The sequence below is a fragment of the Acartia tonsa genome, chromosome 10, assembly GCF_053477335.1.
Source record: "Acartia tonsa isolate MP-2025a chromosome 10, ASM5347733v1, whole genome shotgun sequence".
Classification (NCBI taxonomy): domain Eukaryota; kingdom Metazoa; phylum Arthropoda; class Copepoda; order Calanoida; family Acartiidae; genus Acartia; species Acartia tonsa.
The window spans coordinates 11,823,855-11,846,284 of record NC_137269.1 but is presented as its reverse complement, the minus strand read 5'-3'; the positions used below and the strand labels follow the sequence as shown (position 1 = coordinate 11,846,284).

Here is a 22,430-nt window from a genome sequence, read left to right as displayed (position 1 = left end):
AAATATGAAATTCCCCAAAATGAATTGAATTTTTATAAATAGAATACATTTCGTATTAGAAAAAGGATGACAAGATCCTTAAAAGTGACAACACTTGTAGAGTGTCAGAACTTAGTAAGCAAAATATATGTAAATTTATAATTCTTATCTGTTTTAGGAATCATCATGAAAAGTTTGAAATCGATAGGATTTTTTTAGTATGCCTAATTTAACGATAAGAGCTATTCGTTATACTCGGACAGTACATATTTATAATAAATCTTTGCTTTTAAAAATCACTTACCATAAATAATCATTTGTTTTGATGCGAAGGAATCTTCAATATTCGATGAAACCCTAAAAATATTTGAATTTGAATATTTGAACATTAATTAACAAGGATAATTGAATTAGGTAAAAGAAAGCCAAGCATTACAAATCAGCGGGTTGATTTTGTTTAATTTTACATGAAACAGACTATATATTTTATCAATGGGCTACAGCTGGGTGTTCCCTCCCCCCTAAAAAAAAGAAAACAGTTGTCAATAGATCATGTCAGGTTTGGAGGGCTTTCAAAAGGCTAATATTCTAACTTTCCGTTTAAGCAACGAAGAAAAAACATAGAAGAGGGTGGCAAAGAGATATATAGTTCTTTCGTTTTATGGTTGTATTCGCCTTGAAAAATATCTCATTCAATGGAAATAAATATCCTTGTTCTCAAGAAATATTCAATTTCATGTATCATTAATGAATATACGTGGATGTAATGCCAGGGTAAAAATTCTCATCAATTTAGGTTGCTAACATAAATATCATTTATTGGTCAGTTCTATCATTCAGTAAGAGAGTAGAAGATGGGGTAAAGGGGTGGATGGGGGTGGGGGGACATTATTTTAGCCAGCTACAAGTTTCACGTTATTGAAGTACATGTCAATTCCGTGTAAGATCCGAGTAATAATATATCCATTATATTATTACGCATATAAATAATACCTATATATGACCTAATTGTACCTACTATGTATAGAAAAAATATACATGTATTACATAAGAAGTAAAAACTTTTAATAGAACAGGGTAATCAAATCATTATACTCTTTTTATATACTTCTCTGTCTGGAAATGTATCATGTACTGAAATAATTACTTTTTGAAAAAAAGATTTTTATAAACCGATATATTTTTATTTGGGTGTTGCACCAGATTTTTATATACTCTGATAAAGGGATGTTTGCAGCTGGCGAAAATAACTATACCATCCACAATCTTAACCCCATTACATCCTACTGGATGAACGAACTGACCAATAAGTTAGGACCATTGTAGCTAACTAAATTGACGACAAATTTCCACCTTTTAATATATCCACTTGACCTTTTCATAAAATTACACTTTTTCGAATTTTAGTCTTCTGCAAACCTAAAAAGTTACTTTAGGAGCCTAGAAATACATGTACAAAATTTCAGCTCTCTATCTCTACTGGCGACCTAGCGCCAGGCATGTAAAATATCAACAGATAACGGTAGCACGGCGGTTTTAACAATATCTCAGCAATGTGCAGGTTTTAAGCTCTTCTGCATATTTCAATTTAAACACATAAGGACAAAGGTATATTATCCCAAAAATCTTTTGTCAAAGTCTTCTCTACACCTAGCGCCAGTCAGTTTTCTAAAATCATGCATTTTATACCTGTGAAAATAGAAATCGCAAGCGCTAGGTGTAGAGTAGACTTTGACAAAAGAATTTTGGGATCATATTATATCTTTGGCCTTATGTGTTTAAATTGAAATATGCAGAACACCTAAATTTATCTTCCAAGCCATTCTCTAAGCATTTTAATTCTTTTTATGAAACTAGCGGCTACGCCCCTAGAAGCCTCTAGGGGCACTTAAGGTAGGAGGCTGAAAAGTCGACCTCATCCCATTTTAAATTTGAGTTTCAAAAGAGTAAAAAAATACTTATTTTTGCGGGGGAGGTGAAGATACCCTCCCTAAAAATAGTTTAAAACCTTCCCAGGACCTATAAGAAGCTTCACTGTAAAGGAGAACAATTTCGGTTCAGCGGTTAGCGAGATCCTTCGGGACAGACAAAAAACGCTTACTACTTTATATAATAGGATAACGGGATTTCAAAACTGCCCTTTTAAAAGGCCTAAAAAATATCTTTTTTTGTCCCTTTTTTCACTGCTTATAGTTACAACTTATTAAGATATTATGCTCAGTTAAAAAAATCGGCCCCTCAAGCACCAAAACCGGCAAAAACTGGCAGTTAAACTTCTGTGCCCCTACTTGCCCCCCTCTTCGGCCAACAGTAGTTATCTCAAGAAGTAAAAGAGATATCAACACACAGAAAGAAAACTTTTTAAATAAAAATAAACTAAGTAACCATTACAGATTTCATTTTGGGACTTTCCTCCTAGGGGCTTGTGGAGCAAAAGACCCCCCAAAACACTAAGAATATGAGTTCTGAGCTTATTTTTAAAGATATCAACCTGATTTTTTTGGAAAACTTTGTTAACATAATAAAACTCAGTAACATTTACAGATTTCATTTTGGGACTTTCCTTCTAGGGGCTTGTTTGGCAAAAGACCCCCAAAAACTAAAAATATGAGTTCTGGACTTATTTTTAAAGATATCAACCTAATTTTTTTTGAGAAAACTTTTTTCACATAACCAAACTCAGCAACCTATAAAGATTTCATTTTGGGACTTTCCCTCCAGGAGCTAGTGGAGCAAAAGACCCCCCAAAACACAAAAATATGAGTTCTGAGCTTATTTTTAAAGATATCAACCTGATTTTTTTAAAGAAAACTTTTTAAATAAAACTGAACTCAGTAATGTTTACACATTTCATTTTGGGACTTTGCTTAGAGGGGATTGTGGAGCAAAAGACCCTTCAAAAATACAAAAAATATGAGTTCTGAGCTGATATTTAAAGATATCAACCTAATTTTTTTAAAGAAAACTTTTAACATAGCTGAACTCAGTAACTTCTACAGATTTCATTTTGGGACTTTCCTTCTAGGGGCTAGTGGAGCTAAGGACCCCCCTAAACACAAAAATATGAGTTCTAAGCTTTTTTAAAAAGATATCAACCTGATTTTTTTTAAAGAAAACTTTTAAAATAAAACTGAACTAAGTAACCATTACACATTTCATTTTGGACTTTCCTTTGAGGGGCTTGTGGAGCAAAAGACCCCCCAAGACACAATAAAATATGAGTCCTGAGCTTATATTTAAGAATATCAACCTGATTTTTTTAAAGAAAACTTTTTTAACATAACCGAACACAGTAATGTTTACAGATTGTTGTGGAGCAAAAGACCCCCCAATATTTTAGTGTTTTGGAGGGTCTTTTGCTCCACAAGCCCCTAGAAGAAAAGTCCCAAAATTAAATATGTAATGGGTACTTAGTACAGTTATGTTCAAAAAGTTTTTTTTTTAAATCTGCTCAATATCTCTAAAAATAAGCTCAGAACTCATATTTTTATTGTTTTGGGGGTCCTTTGTCCCACCTGCCCCTAGAAGGAATAAAAGTGTTGGGGGTCTTTTGCTCCACAAGCCCCTCAAAGGAAAGTCCCAAAATTAAATCTGTAATGGTTACTGAGTTCAGTTATGTTCAAAAAGTTTTCATTGAAAAATCAGCTCAATATCTCTAAAAATAAGCTCAGAACTCATATTTTTGTGTTTAGGGGGTCAGTAGCTCCACTAGCCCCTAGAAGGAAAGTCCCAAAATGAAATCTGTAGAAGTTACTGAGTTCGGTTATGTGAAAAAAGTTTTCTTTAAAAAAATCAGGTTGATATCTTCAAAAATAAGCTCAGAACTCATATTTTTTGTGTTTTTGGGGGTCTTTTGCTCAACAATCCCCTCAAAGGAAAGTCCCAAAATGAAACGTGTAAACATTACTGAGTTCAGTTTTCTTTAAAAAGTTTTCTTTAAAAAATAAGGTTGATATCTTTAAAAATAAGCTCAGAACTCATATTTTTTGTGTTTTGGGGGGTCTTTTGCTCCACTAGCTCCTGGAGGGAAAGTCCCAAAATGAAATCTTTATAGGTTGCTGAGTTTGGTTATGTGTAAAAAGTTTTCTCAAAAAAAATTAGGTTGATATCTTTAAAAATAAGTCCAGAACTCATATTTTTAGTTTTTGGGGGTCTTTTGCCAAACAAACCCCTAGAAGGAAAGTCCCAAAATGAAATCTGTAAATGTCACTGAGTTACATTATGTTAACAAAGTTTTCCAAAAAAAATCAGGTTGATATCTTTAAAAATAAGCTCAGAACTCATATTTTTAGTGTTTTGGGGGTCTTTTGCTCCACAAGCCCCTAGAAGGAAAGTCCCAAAATGAAATCTGTAAAGGTTACTTAGTTCAGTTTTATTTAAAAAGTTTTCTTTCTGTGTGATATCTCTTTTACTTCTTGAGATAACTACTGTTGGCCGAAGAGGGGGGCAAGTAGGGGCACAGAAGTTTAACTGCCAGTTTTTGCCGGTTTTGGTGCTGGAGGCGCCGATTTTTTAACTGAGCATAATATCTTAATAAGTTGTAACTATAAGCAGTGAAAAAAGTGACAAAAAAAGATATTTTTTAGGCCTTTTCAAAGGAAAGTTTTGAAATTCCGTTATTTCATAAAAAGAATTCAAATGCTTAGAGAATGGCTTGGAAGATGAATTTAGGTGTTCTGCATATTTCAATTTAAACACATGAGGCCAAAGATATAATATCCCAAAATTCTTTTGTCAAAGTCTACTCTACACCTAGCGCTTGCGATTTCTATTTTCACAGGTATAAAATGTATGATTTTAGAAAACTGACTGGCGCTAGGTGTAGAGTAGACTTTGACAAAAGATTTTTGGGATAATATACCTTTGTCCTTATGTGTTTAAATTGAAATATGCAGAAGAGCTTAAAACCTGCACATTGCTGAGATATTGTTAAAACCGCCGTGCTACCGTTATCTGTTGATATTTTACATGCCTGGCGCTAGGTCGCCAGTAGAGATAGAGAGCTGAAATTTTGTACATGTATTTCTAGGCTCCTAAAGTAACTTTTTAGGTTTAAAAATTAAATTTCAAGTCCCTCTATAGGATTATGGATGTTTTAATCCTTGTTAAATTCTTCTTTCACAATCCTAATTAATACGATCTATTTAAAAACGAGGATGACAACATGCATTACAGCTCTAAAATAGAATTTATTAAGCAGAACATTTATTTGTAAGTCTAAACAAAATTGTACATAAACTGATTATTGTTCAACCTATTAAAAAAAAAACACTATTCTAAGGCATGAAGAAAAGATATATTTCGATTTCAGCAATCATTTTCAATTCATTTTGTCTCTTGTAGAAGTGAATCAAGCAATATTAACTTGGTCGTTTTAGACCGTTTTGGTCGTTTTAGGAAAACCATGTGCAAGGATTTTTATAAACATTTCAGTATTCATATTGCATATTCTTAAAAATCTAAAAATTAACAGTAATTTTAAAGATATTTAAGAAATATGAAAATAACATGGAAATTGATCGCAAATACATTATAGGCATTATAAGAGTTGCTACGCTTTCTACATAGTAACTGTTAAAAATGAAAATAGCCGGACGATACGACCCTAATCATATAAAAGCTTTGCTTTTAATAAATAAGTTGAACATTGAATAACACACTTTTAATTTTCTTTTAAATTCTATTTAGAATTATAATTTAATTCTTTTCAAAATCAAAAAAAGGACTAATAAACAACTTCATTGAGAATTCAATTATGAGTAAATAAGTAAACGAAAACCGAACAATATGGTGATAATATCAATAAGAAGCAAAGAGCAAAAAATCATGGATGGGAAAACGGACAAAGTAAGTTGTAATGCAGATATTCAGAATAAAAGAATAAAATTAAAAAATTTGATAAAAAAAGGTATCTTTATATTTTGAAGCATGACCGACAGACAGACAGTGCAAGTAAATTATGTACTTGATGCTCATTGGTACAGGTCGTCTATCTTAAATATCAGCTGGGAAAGTTATACTTCTCCCATATACGGACAGTTAAAGTGAATTATAGGGTAGTCTTATCACAAAAAAGTAGAATTCCTAGAATTTTAGTATAAACAGTTTAATAAAAAAGAGTCTTAGACTTAACCTAATCCATGACGACTTAGGTGCAAACACTAAGCAGCTATAGCTAATCAATAAACCCGCAACCTTTGCTCATCACTTAGCACATCTGCATCCACTCATCATTTGTTTCTCGGCTTAACACAGAGGTATTATTAAAGACGTTTAAATGTTTTCTACTGCAGTTATGTCAGGTGCGCGACACATTTAGAGTTGGTTGTCTTTTGGATGTTACTCAACCTTATACCACGGGTGTTTGGATAGAAAAGGAGTAAATGGCTACCCTTAGTTATCCTTGGTTTTTGGACCTGACGTTAGAGTGTCATGGACAGCAGCCTCACGCGTATGAGTTAATGGGTAATCACTAAATGAAAAATTGTAGACTAACCTGCAGCTGTAAAGACCGGAAAGTGTTGTATCAAGGCTGTGAAGGTTTAAAGCTCGGTGTAAGGTGAAAGGGTCAGAACCTGTAATAATAAAATAATATATTACACAAGTCTTTTGAAATTATTTTTTCAAAACAAAAAATAATTTTGATTAGGAAGTAATGCCATTATAAATTTACAACTAACACGTGAATTTTTGTACCTACGTACTCTATAATACTAATATGTGGTTGATCTAAATTAGTGGCGTGCACATCGATTACCCCACCCCCCCCCCCACCCGCCCCCATCTAGTTTATGCCACTGTACCTAATTTTGAGTTTTAACCTTTGTTTATATTTTGATTTACAATTAAACAATAATATGAGAAAAATACAATTCCTTAAACATTTTGTAATAGTCAAAGTTGCATTAATTGTAAACTGAAAGTTATAATAAAAATAAACAACCAGTTATCTATCGCACAGTATTATAAACAGCTCTCAGCGGATAGTAAAAGTAATAATTATAAGATTATTTCCATTTTTTTAGACCCGAGAACCGGTTCTAATCCAGTTTCGAAGCCATACTGGAAAAGAATTTACCTAAAGTGAAGTCAGGAACTAAATGATCAGAAAACAACTTAGACAGGATCTAAAAAAAAAATTAAAGTCATTTTGATATTAGTTTATGTGTGTAAAGCATAATCGACAGACTGCCAGAGTTTTTAATTAGAAGTGTAAAAGTTTCAGCATTCCACCTTTGTCAAGATAATTAAACTTTACTCAGTGTTAAATTGTATCTTAAAAATAGATTATTGAATTACAACCAGAAGTATCTTATAGTGCTTAATATAAAATAATACAAATGACCAATGATAGGCCAGTATATTTTTTACCATTGGTCAATTACAATGGATACTGGACTATCATTAATCATTTGTATTGTATGACGTCATTTTTTATTAGGAAATATAAGCTGCTTCGTACAACTTAGCTAAAGAATTAATGTTCATACTACATAGCAGGACTCGGCAGACGCGCGTAAGCCGCCTGTAAGTTTAAGGGAAATCAACCCTTATAAATTTTGAAATCAGCTAGAAGTCTAAACCTGTTCCAAAAATAGCAATCCCTCTATTGATTTTTCAAAGCACCCAAATGGGTTTAAATTTGAGGCTTTGGCGCTTCGGCCGAGCCCTGCTATATATTGTTAAAAGTAATATAAACATAAACTTAAGTGGTATATTTTTTTAAAAATGCTGCCCACAACCGACTGGACAAAGTAAGTCAAAGAGTAGCTTCGCTACTAAAAAAAAAAGTTTGTAACAAGAAAAGTTTGACTAAATCCTCAATAAAAACAAAAGATTTAGCATTCATATTTTTATCCTGTATTTTATGTACATCCAACAAAAAGTTTGACTAACTCATTACTTTACTGCTGCTTTATTTCGCACTGATGCTGTGAGTATTGGTGCAAAAAATATGACGTAACAAAAAAAATTAGCCAATGAGAGGCCGTTATTGACCAATGGTAAAATTTATAGTGGCCTCTCATTAACTAATTTTTTTGTTACGTCATATTTTTTGCACCAATACTCACAGCATCTTTCGCACTGTTTTTGATATTTTTTTTACAAATTCTTCTACGGTGCCATGCCCAAAATTTAACAAAAATTCTGCAGAAATACTGACTTTTTAAAAATAAATTTGACGGAAACAGAACTATAATTTTAATTCTAGTTATATATACTAGCAGTCACGCCACTAGAAGCCTCTAGAGGAACCTGTAGGAGGAGTAGATCCCCCATATTTAATTTAATTTTAGAAAGAAATGGTAAAATATATTTTTTTTTTTTTGGGGGGGGGAGGAAGGATTCATTTTTTGGAGGGTGGTGGCACTATCCCCCAAAATAGTTATAAACCTTCCCAGGATCCATGACAAGCTACATTGTAAAGATATCTGTTCAGCGGTTAGCGAGATCATTCAGTGCAAACAGATAGACAGACATGACATCTATTTACTTTTTTTTGCAATTATTTCTAACTTCTAATATTTTTTAATGTAAAGATTTTTTCTACATTAACAATTTAGTATGAGTGCTAAAAATAAAATTCACACTATTTTAAAATTTTTACACGAAGAGGAATATAATTTTTGGAATCTCTATTTTGTTGATACAAATTTTCAACAAATTTTATGATGCAGGAATCAAAACATTTCATAGGTCACAGCTAAATATATTTTACTTATAGGAATTCATTAAAGTGTTAAAAATTATGATAATTATTTTTTAAAAAAGATAGAAAGAAATGTATATTAGATGTTAATGTTAAGTTTAAGACAAAATATGAGAAAATTTCATTAAAGAGTGGCTAGTTTTATACTTACTTACAGGGTCCAAATATATTTTCAATGTAAATGCGGATACGATGAGAAGAAATATAGAGAAGCTTTGCTTCTTAAAATCTCATAAATTTACATAAATATTATAGACATGGACTATTTACAATTTATTCCAAATTTTTTTTGAAATTTAGTTATGTAAAACTTAAAATATAAAAGCTTCTAATGAAAAACAGAAAAAAAATATTATTAATGCCAGTAAATAATAAAAAATATAAGGATGACAACAGCCATTAGTAGCGAAGCAAAGATAAGTAAAACTATTTAATAAAACATCAAGAAAAATAAAATAAATGCAAGACAAATTACGTTGCATAGTAGATGACAAAGTGTTTCTTAAGAAATTATATAGCTGTAATAGAAGCCAAGAAAATCATGTTTCCCCGTAATAAAAATAAATTGACAGACCGACAAAGAATATTCTGGATGTGCATGATTCATAGGAATCTTCACCAATAAAATAAATTAGTTTTAAATCTTAAATATGAGCTGAGAAAAAATCTTAAGGAAGAGCAGATATTGGATAGCAAAGGAGACTAAAATTTCTAGTATGGCTTTGAGACCGACTAATATCCGCTGAATTAGAAGCGGTTCTCAGCCATACTAAAAAATTAGGTTAAGCATCATATTATAGACAATTTTCCACGAATGTTTAAATAAAAATCATAAAATTAAAAAGTATTTTTTTTCTAGCCCCGAATCATGTAATTTTTTATTTAATATCCGCGGAAATCTGTCTATATTACGATGCAATAAATAACTAATATCCAATTAAAATAAAAATATCTCCAGCCTATCATGACAGACTGAAACAAACAGTTATAGAGTAGGTTTACTACTAATATGCTTTTATAAGATTATTATTTATTGCGTGTTCTTTGCAAAAAAAAATTATACTTATATTGTATAAATGTGGTAATACGACAACCAGACGGACAGGCAGTTTACAGAATTGCTACGCTGTGACTTATCATAACAAACCCTCTGCACTAATCTTATTATATCACCATTCATCTCATGACCAATGTTGACCCCGCTATCCAGCGGTCAAACTGGCCTGCCTAAATGTGGGGAGGGGCTCAAACACGCAGCTATCACGCGCCCCTCACGCGATTATACAACCGGGAGGCGCTGCCTCCCCTTTTACCACAGCTGCCCCCACAGCCTGTCTACCGCCGGGAGCTAAGCCCTTGCGTCCCACACCCCCTTCAAACCTAACCATTGTTATAATCTGTTGTATATATATAGTAAACATTCATTGTAAATATTATTCAGTTAAATATATAATTTCTGTATGACTAAATCCTGCTAGTTTGTTTTGGTAGAATAATTCAAGGCTAAGGCTCGTTGGACTCGAACTCGCAACCCTGTGAGCTGAAACGTTCGGCTTACCACATCTTGGTGTCAGCGTGTTTCAATCAAGCCTTACAGAAATTAGCCTATTCTACCTCTGATTGGACCCTTTGGCAAGTAAGGGGACAATCAGCCGCCAACTGAGAAGCCAACTGACCCGTGAGACGGCCTTTTTAGGTCGAATTTCCATCATTTTGAACGCAATATGTGGGCCTTTGGCCTACGGCAAGCAGATTTAGCCTGCTAAAAGCGCCAGTTAAGACGCTTTTTCCGTGCCGTGTAGGAGTAGCGCTAGGTGCGCAGCCACGGTAATCGGATAATTTAGCTCAAACGGCTACAGAACTGAGTCTAAATTGGCAAGTGTAGCTGGGACAAGCCCCAGGACACCCAGGCCAAACCTACGAGACAGACAGCTGGGTGCTGGTCTCCTTGAGAAGGCAATGTGTGGCTGCGAAGCTTCAGCACACAAGTAAGGCCTACCACTGCGACGGAAAGCAGAATTTGAGCCACAGGCACGGCAGGACGGGACATTCCCTGCCGCTGCCTTCCAGGATTCGAACCCGAGGCGCTGTAGGACGGGCCATTCCCTGCCGCCATCTTTCGGGATTCGAACCAGCGGCGCTGTAGGACGGGACATTCCCTGCCGCCGTCACCCCTCTGAACCTTGCAGGACGGACATTCCCTGCTGCCAGTGCTTCCAGAATCACACCTAGAGCTCCTAGTGATAACAACACATAAGTGTGTATAAATGTCAACCAAGTGATAAAAAGAAATATAAAATTGTTGACCCAGTGATAATTGAAAAGCTCTAGTGATTCGAAGCTACAGTCTAAGCCACCATGGTAAGCGATAACACCATAGCTGCGGTTCGGCCACCACCGAAGTTTCTGCCAACCCCAGCCGAACGGGAGGCCCCCTTGTCTCAAGGGCAGGACCTCCACTTCCCCTGCCATATCAGGGTGAGGTTTCCCACTCCTGACCCTGCCCAGCATGTACAGGTTGATGCCATGGTCGATTCTGGCAACCGTGTACCAGGGTCTGCTGTAATTTCTGAACACCTCATGCACGCAATGGGCGTGCAACGCATGTTGATTCCAGACAACACCCAAATCCTGACTGCTAACGAGGAAGGCCAGCCCCTCCAGGTAATAGGAAAATTGAAAGAATTATATATGGCAGTCTCACACACCCTTATACTCCATCTGTACCACGTGACTGTGGTACGGAATCTCTCACACCCTCTGAACCTAGGAGGGTATTTTCTCAAGGAGTTCGGAACTAGGCTCTGTTTCGACATGCAACCCCCTTGCTTGTGGGTGCGTGGGGAGTTCATCCCACTCCGTGGCGTCCCCATCGACCGGGAGACAGCCGAGAGAGTTGAGTTACGAGGGGCCGCTGCCAGGCCCACTGCCAGAACAGCCGCGTGTGGTCGAGAAAGGCACGCACTGGGTGGATACTGCACTCAACGCCCATAGGGGGACCAACCTGCTAGCCATGGGGTTGCCCCCAGTGCCCAAGGTGCCGCTGGAGAACCTGCCAACAACGTTCCCTGAGATTGCCAGCCCTCCAGAACCAATCTTCTCCGCCGACACCTTTATCAACGGCCAGCCGTGTCCACCTGGCCCCCTCTACCTGGGACCCCCATCCATTCAGCCAGCCAAGTCCGAGTCCAGACCCGTCAAGTCGCGGTCTGATGCACCCGGAGCCACACTCAACTCCCAGGAATCAGCCTCTCCCGGCGCCGTGCCCGTCAAGTCGTGGCCGGCCGCCTCCGGAGCCACGCATGGCTCCGCTGCCTCAGCCTCTCCTAGCGCCGAGCCTGTCAAGTCGCGGCCGGACGCCCACGGAGCCCAGGCTGGTCCCAGCGCCCCGGCCTCTCTCAGCACCGAGCCCGTCAAATCGTGGCCGGACGCCCTCGGAGCCACACCTGGCTCCGACACGTCAGCCCCTCCCGAGGCCGAGCCCGTCAAGTCGCGGCCGGTGGGTCCCGGAGCCAAAGCTGACCCCGCACCAGCCACGTATAGGCTAAGCGCTGTCACTCCAACTGACGGCCAGCCACCCCAACTCCGCACGGCCAAGCGGGTGGTCTTGCCTGGCCGCGGTGTCATGGCTGTCCCTGTTGAATTAGTAGGACACCGTACCAAGGATGCCATCCAACTAGCTGCCCCAGAACAGAGGTTTGGGGAGGATCTTGTCATCCCAGAAGGCCTGTATGCCCACAGGCCTGGCTCCGCCAGTGTGTTTCGAGTGCTGGTGGTAAATGAAGGGGAGACGCCCCTCCTGCTGGACGCTGGCCTCCCAGTGGCTGGGGAGCTAGTCAAGCCTGACATTTTAGAGGTTTCTGATAAGCCTCCCCCTCGTCTCCACTCGTTCCAAGAGCCTGTTGAGCCCCCAGATATGCATGAGCTGTGGGAGGCCCTTGAGATGGAAGACAACGAGTTCCTGCGCAAGGACCCCTTGCTCAAAAAGGAGGTTTGGACCCTGTTATCAGAATACAGGGACGTCTTCTCCAACTCTACCCCCGGCTGCACGGACGTAGTAGAGCTGCAGCTGCGCCTCAAACCTGGGACCCAGCCGATCCGCCAGAGATTTAGGGATCTGAACCCGCGGCAGGAGGCTGAGCTGGAGAAACAACTGGACACCTGGCTACAAGAGGGGGTCATAGAGCCTTCAGACTCCGCCTGGAGCAGCCCCCTGGTGCCCATCAAGAAGAAGGACGGGAGCACCCGCTGGGCCGTCGACTACAGAGCCCTCAACAAGTGCCTGGAACTGGATAGCTACCCTTTGCCCAGGATCCAGCAGTTGGTAGAACGAGCTGGAGGACACCGCGTCTACAGTGCCCTAGACGCGGTGGCCGCGTACTACACCATCCGTGTGTCTGAGGACAGCCGGCCCTGCACCGCCTTCACCACCCCCAGGGGCTTGTATCAATGGAAAAGGATGCCCTTTGGCCTTGCTACGGCACCGTCTGTCTACTCCAGATTTATTGCAGGGGTCCTAAATCCACTAGGCACAGCCAACCTCCAGTCATATCTTGACGACGTCCTGACCTTCCACCAGGATACCTGGGCCCACCTGGCTAGGCTCCGGGAGGTCTTGGAAGCCCACCGCAGGGGAGGAATCCGCCTCAAGCCAGCTAAGACCAAGCTGTTTCGAGCCAAGGTGGATTATCTGGGCCACACCCTCAGCCGTGAGGGGATAGCCATGCAAGAGGATTATATTGACCGTATCCTGGACTGGCCGGCCCCCAGCACCCCCAAGGATTTGCTGGCGCTTCTGGGGTTCTTTGGATACTACCGCCTGTTCATCCCAGAGTATGCCGACCTCACCTACGAGATGAATCGGCAGAAGACGGCCAAGACCCTAGCCTGGACGCCTGAGATGGAAGCCCAGCTGCTACAGCTCAAGGACAAGTTCCGCCAAGCCCCCATCCGAGCGCCGCCCAGGTTTGACTTGCCGGCGGTATTCCAGCTCACCACAGACTTCAGCAGCCGCGCCATCTCTGCCATTCTGAGTCAATGCCAGGACGGCAAGGAGAGGCTGATTGCCGCCGTGGGGCGCAAGACAACCGACCCCGAGACTCGCTACCCGTCCTGGAAGGGAGAGATGGCCGCCATTATGTATGGAATCCGGAAATTTCACGGCATCTTGTCCTACCGCAGCTTCCAGATCAACACTGATTCCTCAGCCTTGCTACAGATGAAGTCGCTGAACACATCCACAGGGATGGTGGCCCGCTGGCAGGAGGAGCTAGCGGCCCTAGATTTCACTGTCTGCCACCATCCTGGCACCCAGAACACCAACGCCGACGCCCTCAGCCGCCGGGAGGACGCCAACATGCCGACAGCTACCGCCGAAGAATTAGCAGAGCAGGCTGAGTACATCCACAACCTTTGCCAGCTAGGGGAGTCCGCAGCTAGCCGGCCCCCTGCCGCACGACTGGACCCGGCTAGAGTATTGGAAACCCAGACACAGGACCCTCTCCTGCTCCGTGTCCGCCAGTGGGTGGCTGATGGCAGAGCCCCAACTAAGGCTGAGCTGCGTGGCAAGGAACGAGACGAGCAGCAGTACGCCAGCCGCTTCACAGCCCTGGGACTTGACGAGCATGGCTGCCTCACCACCACTGACCAGACCCTGACAGGGGAAAGAACAAGATACCTGCTGCCTTCGGCCCTCCAGCAGGACGCGTTCTTTTTAGCCCATGGAACCCCCATGGCCGGGCACTTTGGAATGGACGCTACTATCGCCCGCGTCGCCATGCATTTCTGGTGGCCCAACCTGTCCCGTGACGTCCGCCTGATGGTTCAGACTTGTCCTGAGTGTGTCCAGAAGGTTACCAAGGAAAGGCTGAAGCTAGGAATACATGTGCCCTCCCGCCAGGGGTATCCACAGCAAGTCCTGTTTATTGACCTGGTGGGGCCGCTGCCAGAGACCCCAGCTGGAAACCGCTATATCCTCACCTGTCAAGACGGGTTCAGCCGGTTTGTCAGCCTCTACGCCATCCCCAACAAGCGCACCCTCACGGTGGCTGAAGCCCTGCTGCACCGCCACCTGGCCACGTTCGGATGCCCCCTGAAGATCCACTCCGACAACAGGATGGAGTTCACCAGCCAGGTATTCAAGGAGCTGGCCTCCAAGCTTGAGATTGGCCTGACACATCCACCACCCTACAACCCGCAGTCCAACCGAGTGGAAAGGTTCCATCGGACGCTCAACACAAGCATGCGTCTGTTCCTAGACAGAGACGACAACAACTGGGAGCCACACTTGCCTGCCATTGCCTTCGCCTACAACACCAAGGCCTGCAGATCCACCGGCGTGACCCCGTTCCTGGCCTACTTTGGGAGAGAGGCCAAACTTCCGGTGGACATGGTGCTCCGACTGCCTGACACAGAATATGCCTCGGTTCCAGCCAACGTCCAAGCTCTCCTGCAACGCTACCATGCAGTGTATGACGCCATCCAGCAGCGAGAGGAGGGAACCATCCGGAGGAGCGCGGCAGCCTACGAAGGCACGGCCAAGTACGAGGTTGGAGACTTGGTCTGGTACCTGGCCCCCCGCCTGGTGCCAGGGAAGGCAGCCAAGATTACCAAGAGATGGACTGGCCCCTGGAAGGTAGTGCGGCAAGCTACAGACGTCCATTATGTCATCAAACCTGCCTCTCCAACCGCCAGGATCTCGGAAGTCACCGCGCATGTAGGCCGACTGCGCAAATACACTGGAGATGTGACTGCCCACCAGATTCCAACAGACATACAAGGCAACCTGGACGGCGACGAGGATGCCACCGAGCTGCCGGTCGGAGCTGCGGCGCCACCAGCTGGTGACCCAGGACAGTTCCCAGTGTACCAGCCAGCCGCAGCCGCCCCACAGCCTAGCGGCCAGGATCGTGACCCAATAGAAGAGAACCTGCAGGACCAACCCAACGAACCACCGCCGCCACCGCCAGCTCCAGAGCCACCCAGAGATGCCATCTGGAATCCTGATACGGACATGGAGAACCTGCCGGCCAGCAGCGAGCCTGTAGGAGGAGAAGCGGCCACTGCGATGGAAGAGACAGCCCCAGAGGACGAAGCTGAAGCGATGTGCCCCCTGTTGATGACAGCCATCCCCATCCGGGTAGGAGCTAGGAGGCCAAGCAACCTGGATCAAGCAGGCGCCCCCATGGAACTTTATGCGCCTTCCTCCATCGTCATTCCCCCCTTGGGAACCACCAGAGTTAGCCTAGGCCTCCGTGTCCAGCTACCCGCTGAGGCAGAGTTAGTCCTGCAGACGAGGCAAAATTTCCAGCGACGGGGCTTGGCCGTCGCCAACCCACGGCTGGAAGCCAACCAGGAGTTGACAATGCTGATATCCAACCACAGCCAGACAGAGCAGCGAGTGTCCCGCGGAGCCTGTGTAGCCCGAGCTGTCCTCCACCGAGCTGTGCCCCAGGAAGAGCCTGTCCTGCGCAGACATAGGTTGTCGTATCCCCAGGTTCAAGGCCTGGTGGCTCGAGAGCCCCGCAACCCTTGAAGGGGAGGTTGTGGTAATACGACAACCAGACGGACAGGCAGTTTACAGAATTGCTACGCTGTGACTTATCATAACAAACCCTCTGCACTAATCTTATTATATCACCATTCATCTCATGACCGATGTTGACCCCGCTATCCAGCGGTCAAACTGGCCTGCCTAAATGTGGGGAGGGACTCAAACACGCAGCTATCACGCGCCCCTCACGCGATTATACAACCGGGAGGCGCTGCCTCCCCTTTTACCACAGCTGCCCCCACAGCCTGTCTACCGCCGGGAGCTAAGCCCTTGCGTCCCACACCCCCTTCAAACCTAACCATTGTTATAATCTGTTGTATATATATAGTAAACATTCATTGTAAATATTATTCAGTTAAATATATAATTTCTGTATGACTAAATCCTGCTAGTTTGTTTTGGTAGAATAATTCAAGGCTAAGGCTCGTTGGACTCGAACTCGCAACCCTGTGAGCTGAAACGTTCGGCTTACCACATAAACACGTGCACATAATTTTTCTAGGGGTAAAGCGAATATTCCACCCCCTTTCCATAAAAACCTTTGGGGGAGTAAAGTAAACTTTCTGATATAAACAGTTCGTTCACATGGAGGGGGAAGGGGTATAATAGGTAAAAAAATAACAAATACATAAATACAAGGAAATAAGGCGTGTTATACATCCAAAACTGAGGCGCTAAAACTGCCCTATGTTCTACCCTCAGGCACGTCCCTAATTTTGACAATCCACAATAATAACATATTAATATTTTTCTGATTTAGCAATTAAAAAATATTTCGTTGTAGTGTTTTGGCTGCATTTAGATTCAATTGCGTGAAAATTTTATTGCATGTAGATTACTTTACTTTTAAAATAACGTCCAGTTAAATAAAAATAAAAATGAAAATTCAAACTTTCATATTATTTTATGGTTAATAAGAATGAAAGTATCTTTGCATTGATTGTGGAAAAAGACAACATCCCTCTAATCGTTAATGAAGAACATAATCCGACCCATTTGAAAAAAAATATGCTTCTTTTGATTAGTTTAAGTTAAAATCTCATAAGTGTTTAAATATTTTTTTAGTAGGGAAGCCATAATTCACCTTGTCTGTCCGTTCGTTTGTTAGTAATGCAATGGGGAGAAGATTTTCATGGGTGTCATTGAAGATAGACGGCTAATATTATTTTAAAGATTCCCTGTACAAATAAGCCTTAAATAATTTTATTGGGCCGTCGGGATCTGGAAGTCATGCTACAAAATATGTAAATACATGTGAAAGGTTTCGGGATTTTTCTCTTAATAATTTTATCAGCTCTTTAAATCAGCGCTCGGCAGCCGCGCATCATCCGCATGAAAGCAACATGGAAAGCAACCTTTTTTCTTTTTTCAAATTCACCTGGAAGTCTGAACCTAAACCAAATATCTTTCTTCATTTCAAAATATTGACAAAGCTTCCAAACAGATTTAAATTATAGGCCTAATCACAGCTGACGCGTGGTTGCTGAGCGCTGCTTAAAATCATCTTGTCCGTATTCCCATCTAAGATTTTTTTGTGGATTGCTAATTCTGGATGTTGTCATCCTTGTTAAAATAAAGAAGAGTGTGTGTTCCAAAAAGCAATCAGAGAAAAATACCATTGAAAATAAAGTTTGACTGGACAGGAAAGAAAATTAATTTGACCAGATAATCAAATTTTCTAACAGTTTAAAATTCCAAGTTGGGTTCTTAAAAAGATAAAATTCGAGATTTTTAACCAAAAAAAATTTAAATAAAATATCAAATCCCCTCCAAATTATGGGTATTTACGGAAAGGACAATGGACGGTAAATTAATCTCTCCCTTAAAGACTATCTATGAATTTAAGGGGGAGGGGGAGGAGAATTGCAAAAAATGTAAAAATGTACGAAGCCCAATCAGTACAACTTTTGCACCACTTTTGACGTCATATTCTCCATTTCTTTTTTAGGGGTTTTCTTTCCTACTTCTCCTCTTATCTCCCTCATTTCATGACGTCACAAAAATCAAAAGTGGTGCAAAAGTAGTACAGATTGGGCTTTGTCTAAAAATGCAAACATTAACAATTTTTTATTGTAATTTAATCAAACCTATAGGAAAAAAGTCTTACATCCAAACAATATAAGCAGTGATTTCACAAGAAGCTAAGTCCAAACTGCTAAAACCCGACGGACTGACAGACATAGAAAAAAAATTGTTTTAGAGATTAAAATAAATAGATTATTTTGATTACTATACCTGGGGTTTGTCTGGAGGTATCCATTGATATATTGGGGACGGATCATGTTTACTATACCTGGGGCTTGTCTGGAGGTATCCATTGATATATTGGGGACGGATCATGCCTAAATAAATAAAAGATAGATTGATAAAACAAGAGGTGAACTCTTAAAAAAAACTTTTGTCTCACTAAAATCCGTTCACCTCACTAAAATTTTAGTGAGGCAAAATTATCCCCTCTATCATAGGCAGCTTTCTGTATTTATATTGTATATTCTGAAAAAATCTACAAAAATAACAGTAATTTTTATGATATTTAAGAAATATGAAAATAACATGAAAATACAATCTATTTGTTGTTTACACGATAACTTTTGCTATATATTTCTACTAATTGTCTTTAAAAACTTTGGATCTACTGCAGTTCACGGTAAAATATTGCTGGTAAGCAATATTTTCAAAAATCTATGAATTTTAAAGGCTGCTAGCTGCCAAACGGCTGAACGTACAGATCATACCCGCACACCATTTTAAGCGGCATAAGAAGGCCTACAAATAATCTGGAATAGCCAAGATCCAATTATGCACAGGGAAAGCTTCACTGAAGAAAAAACGCATAAAATAGGTATTTTTCGCGCATTTCTCTGCACTGCGAGATAATTATGCATTATTGATTTATGGCTATTCCAGATTATTTGTAGGCCTTCTTATGCCGCTTAAAACAGTGCTTGGAAATATTGCTGACCAGCAATATTTTACCGTGAACTGCAGTAGATCCAAAACATTTTTTTCATATTCATATTCATATTTAAATCTCTGGACGAATTTTGCCTGAATATAAATCAAAGGTTTCCTTACATTTGTCTGATAAGAAAATATCTAGATACAGATTTTCAATAAAATATGATAAATCATTCTATTTAATGAATTGTCTATGCTTTGTATGTATATAAGAATAAGGTAAAAAAGTATATTTAGTAACTAAATATGTTTAATCCAATCTATAATACAAAGTAGTAAGATTTCTGTCCGTCCGTCTATCTGTCTAGAGCTAAACATTTCGGTAATCTTCGGCTTTAATCTTCAGGTAATGTAGATACTGGTCCTGTGGTGTTTTTACGCTATTAAGTTGGGGGAATAGGACAACCCCCCCCCCCCCTATAAAAAAATACAATTACTAAAAGGGAAGAGAGGTGGTGAAAATAAAAATCGAAAAAACCCAGCATTACAGATGGACATACATGTATATTTATACAAACACCTTTATATTAGTTTTGCTACAATTGTGACAAACCATTGCATTGTGGAAAAAAAACAAATATAAATTTATTTCAATTTGCTGCAAATCAGAAATTAGATTTATTCAATTTGTTCTATGCAATAGATTTTAGGAATAGATATTTTGCTTAAATACAAATATCCAGTTTGAATTATCCTTCGCACTTAGCTTTATTCATAAAGCAATAATCTAAAATTTTATAAAGTTTATTATGATCTCCAACCTTTTCTATTAATTGTATCTAAGGAAATTAGACTAAAACCTTCTCAGGGCATATTTGATGCTTCCCTGAAAAGCAAATATTGGGTTATCCAATTTGTAGAGAAAGTAAATTAAGTATATGCCTAATTTGTAGAGAAAGTAAATTAAGTATATGCCTAATTTGTAGAGAAAGTAAATTAAGTATATGCCTAATTTGTAGAGAAAGTAATCAGTGGCGTACACAGCGATTTACCGGGGGCGTGGAACCATTAGAGGGATGGAAAAAGATGAAGACAGGCCTTCCAAATTTTAAGGAGGTTGTTTACAACCACCCTACACCCCCCTTATCGCATGCCACAGTGCCTAATTATAATAATATTATAAAAAGTTATGTAATAATTTGCCTCTATACTTTCAATCATAAAAGATTGGACCTTTGTATGACATAACATACTAATATATGTAGTTTGGAAGTTCAAAGGAAAAGGAAATTCCATTCTAAAATAGAATAATCATTCAGGAGCAAACATCTATTTCATTTTACAAATAAGACACACCTGCCTCGAATATAAGTTTGGTATATAGTTGGATGCTAGTTAAAATAGATTCAAAAGGCGTGCAAAATTGGAAGTATAAACCACCCTAGTAAAAGTAAGGGGTGGTAGATTCACAAGTGTCTACTACCTGTCCACCCACTACACTTTTCAAAACCCCCTTGACAGGAATATACAACCCCCTCTGGATTTTGGTTTAAAAGGATTCAAAATTTATAAAGTGGGTGTCAAAATTCTCGGGTGTTTTTTTCGGCACCCCCTGACAAAACCCTCTGCACACCAATTGTTTTGTTATTTTTTTTGTAAATATATAAACACTGAATATTTGCTTTAGAGTCTAATTTGTCCGTTTGTCCATTAATGATTTTTTGTGCTTCGCTACATATAGTTGTTTTAAGAAATGATTTTAAAAGTTCCAGAATCCAAGGGAAGTTTTTATTTTATTTAACTGTCTGTTTTCTTTACTGGGGTAAATAGAAATAGGATGTACATATTTTTTTTTTATTTTCTACAGAAGTATATATTGAATTGATTCATCAAATTTTAATCAACCCAATGCTGTGTACTATCACGAAGGAACTAAAAATCTATATTTTTAGACATTAACATATCAAAGATTAGTATGTGATTATGTATGTACGCTTTAGATCTTGCTAACCATTTAACCAATTGAGTTCTTAATTTTATAGAAGCTTCACACCAGAGATGTTTTCAAAAAATTATAATTACCTGAAATACCATTTGATTTCTAGGCTCTGGGTCTCAATTTGAGAATATGAATAATCACAGTCAAGTATTGCCCCCTCTGCACTACCTACAAATAAGATCTCTAGAACAGATATATTATTAATTTAGGAATAATAATAATTATCATAGGTTAAGTATTTCGGTGTTTGCCATCAAAGTGACTTTGACGCAATGAACCCCCTCCCTTTTAAAATAAATTGAAATAAGAGGGGTGGTAGTTTTTTCCATGCTTAACCCCTGTGGGCCTATACCTGTAGTACCCTAGCCCTCCAGGGCTAACCAGTAAGCAATATTTATGACCCAAAGTAATAAACGACCCCCCCCCCCCTCTCTATTTTCAATTTATTTCCAAGCTCGACTAGGCACCTCCAGTATTTACTACCCACAAATAAGATCTCTGAAACAGATATAATATATTTTTCACATTGTATCATTAATCGAATAAAATTGCCTTAGCTAACACATTATCGACCAGCCATTATTTAAATAGGATTTTAAACATCGACTATTTTACTATAAGCAGTTATGACGTATTTATTATGCAATTTATTGACTAATTGACCATAAACAAATTTAACATGGTTAACAGTTAAATATCACATCTAAATATATATTCGCAGCTTTTCGTGGATAATAAAATAAAACTAAAAATATTAATTCGATTTTTGTAGGCCCCGAAGAAATATATGTTATGAAATAAAATTCAGCACATGATTTTTGAGTATGGGCAAGAACCGGTTCTAATTCAGCGGAAATAAATTGGTTTCCAAGCCATAATGGAAAAAAATCCTTTCTATTCTATAAAATAACTTAAAAATTATTGAAATAAAATTGAATTAATTTAAAACATATTATAAAAATTAAATGCAAGAAAATGTAGCTGTTGCAAATAAATAAAAAATATTTTGCAAAGTTGTCATAAAGTTTAAGACAGGTCTATGCATTAAAATATGACAGGTATACTGGCTCTTCAGTGGCGTGCTGGAGGGGGGTGCCAATCCTAACACCCACCCTAGCTTAAAATCTGATGACTAGATCAGCCTTCCCCCATATTTTACATCCTTGCCAGCAGCGTTGCGGGGCCGTTTGATTTTGGTGCGGCTCCGGCTCCGACCTCAAATCAAGAAAAAACTCGACATATTGTTTTCCCACGTCTATTTTTGACTTTTGAAGGTTTTAAAAGTTCAATTT

At 39.7% G+C, this 22,430-nt stretch overlaps 2 protein-coding genes across 2 annotated transcripts in view; both read right to left on the bottom strand.

The window, feature by feature from the left end:
• Positions 1–5,341, bottom strand: part of tank (EI24 domain-containing protein tank) — a 228,697-nt gene extending 223,356 nt beyond the window's left edge. Inside the window, exon 1 of the mRNA XM_080173519.1 lies at positions 5,316–5,341. The gene's annotated coding sequence lies outside the window, so the exon portion shown is untranslated. The remainder of the gene's footprint in view (positions 1–5,315) is intronic.
• LOC145329412 (uncharacterized) overlaps positions 1–22,430 on the bottom strand; it is a 35,339-nt gene that overhangs the window by 4,335 nt on the left and 8,574 nt on the right. The window contains exons 3-7 of the mRNA XM_080173521.1: positions 21,222–21,306; positions 18,535–18,583; positions 7,058–7,106; positions 6,476–6,554; positions 284–336 (exon numbers count right to left, since the gene is read on the bottom strand). Coding sequence (XP_080029647.1) covers positions 284–336; positions 6,476–6,554; positions 7,058–7,106; positions 18,535–18,583; positions 21,222–21,306 — 315 coding nt within the window. The remainder of the gene's footprint in view (positions 1–283; positions 337–6,475; positions 6,555–7,057; positions 7,107–18,534; positions 18,584–21,221; positions 21,307–22,430) is intronic.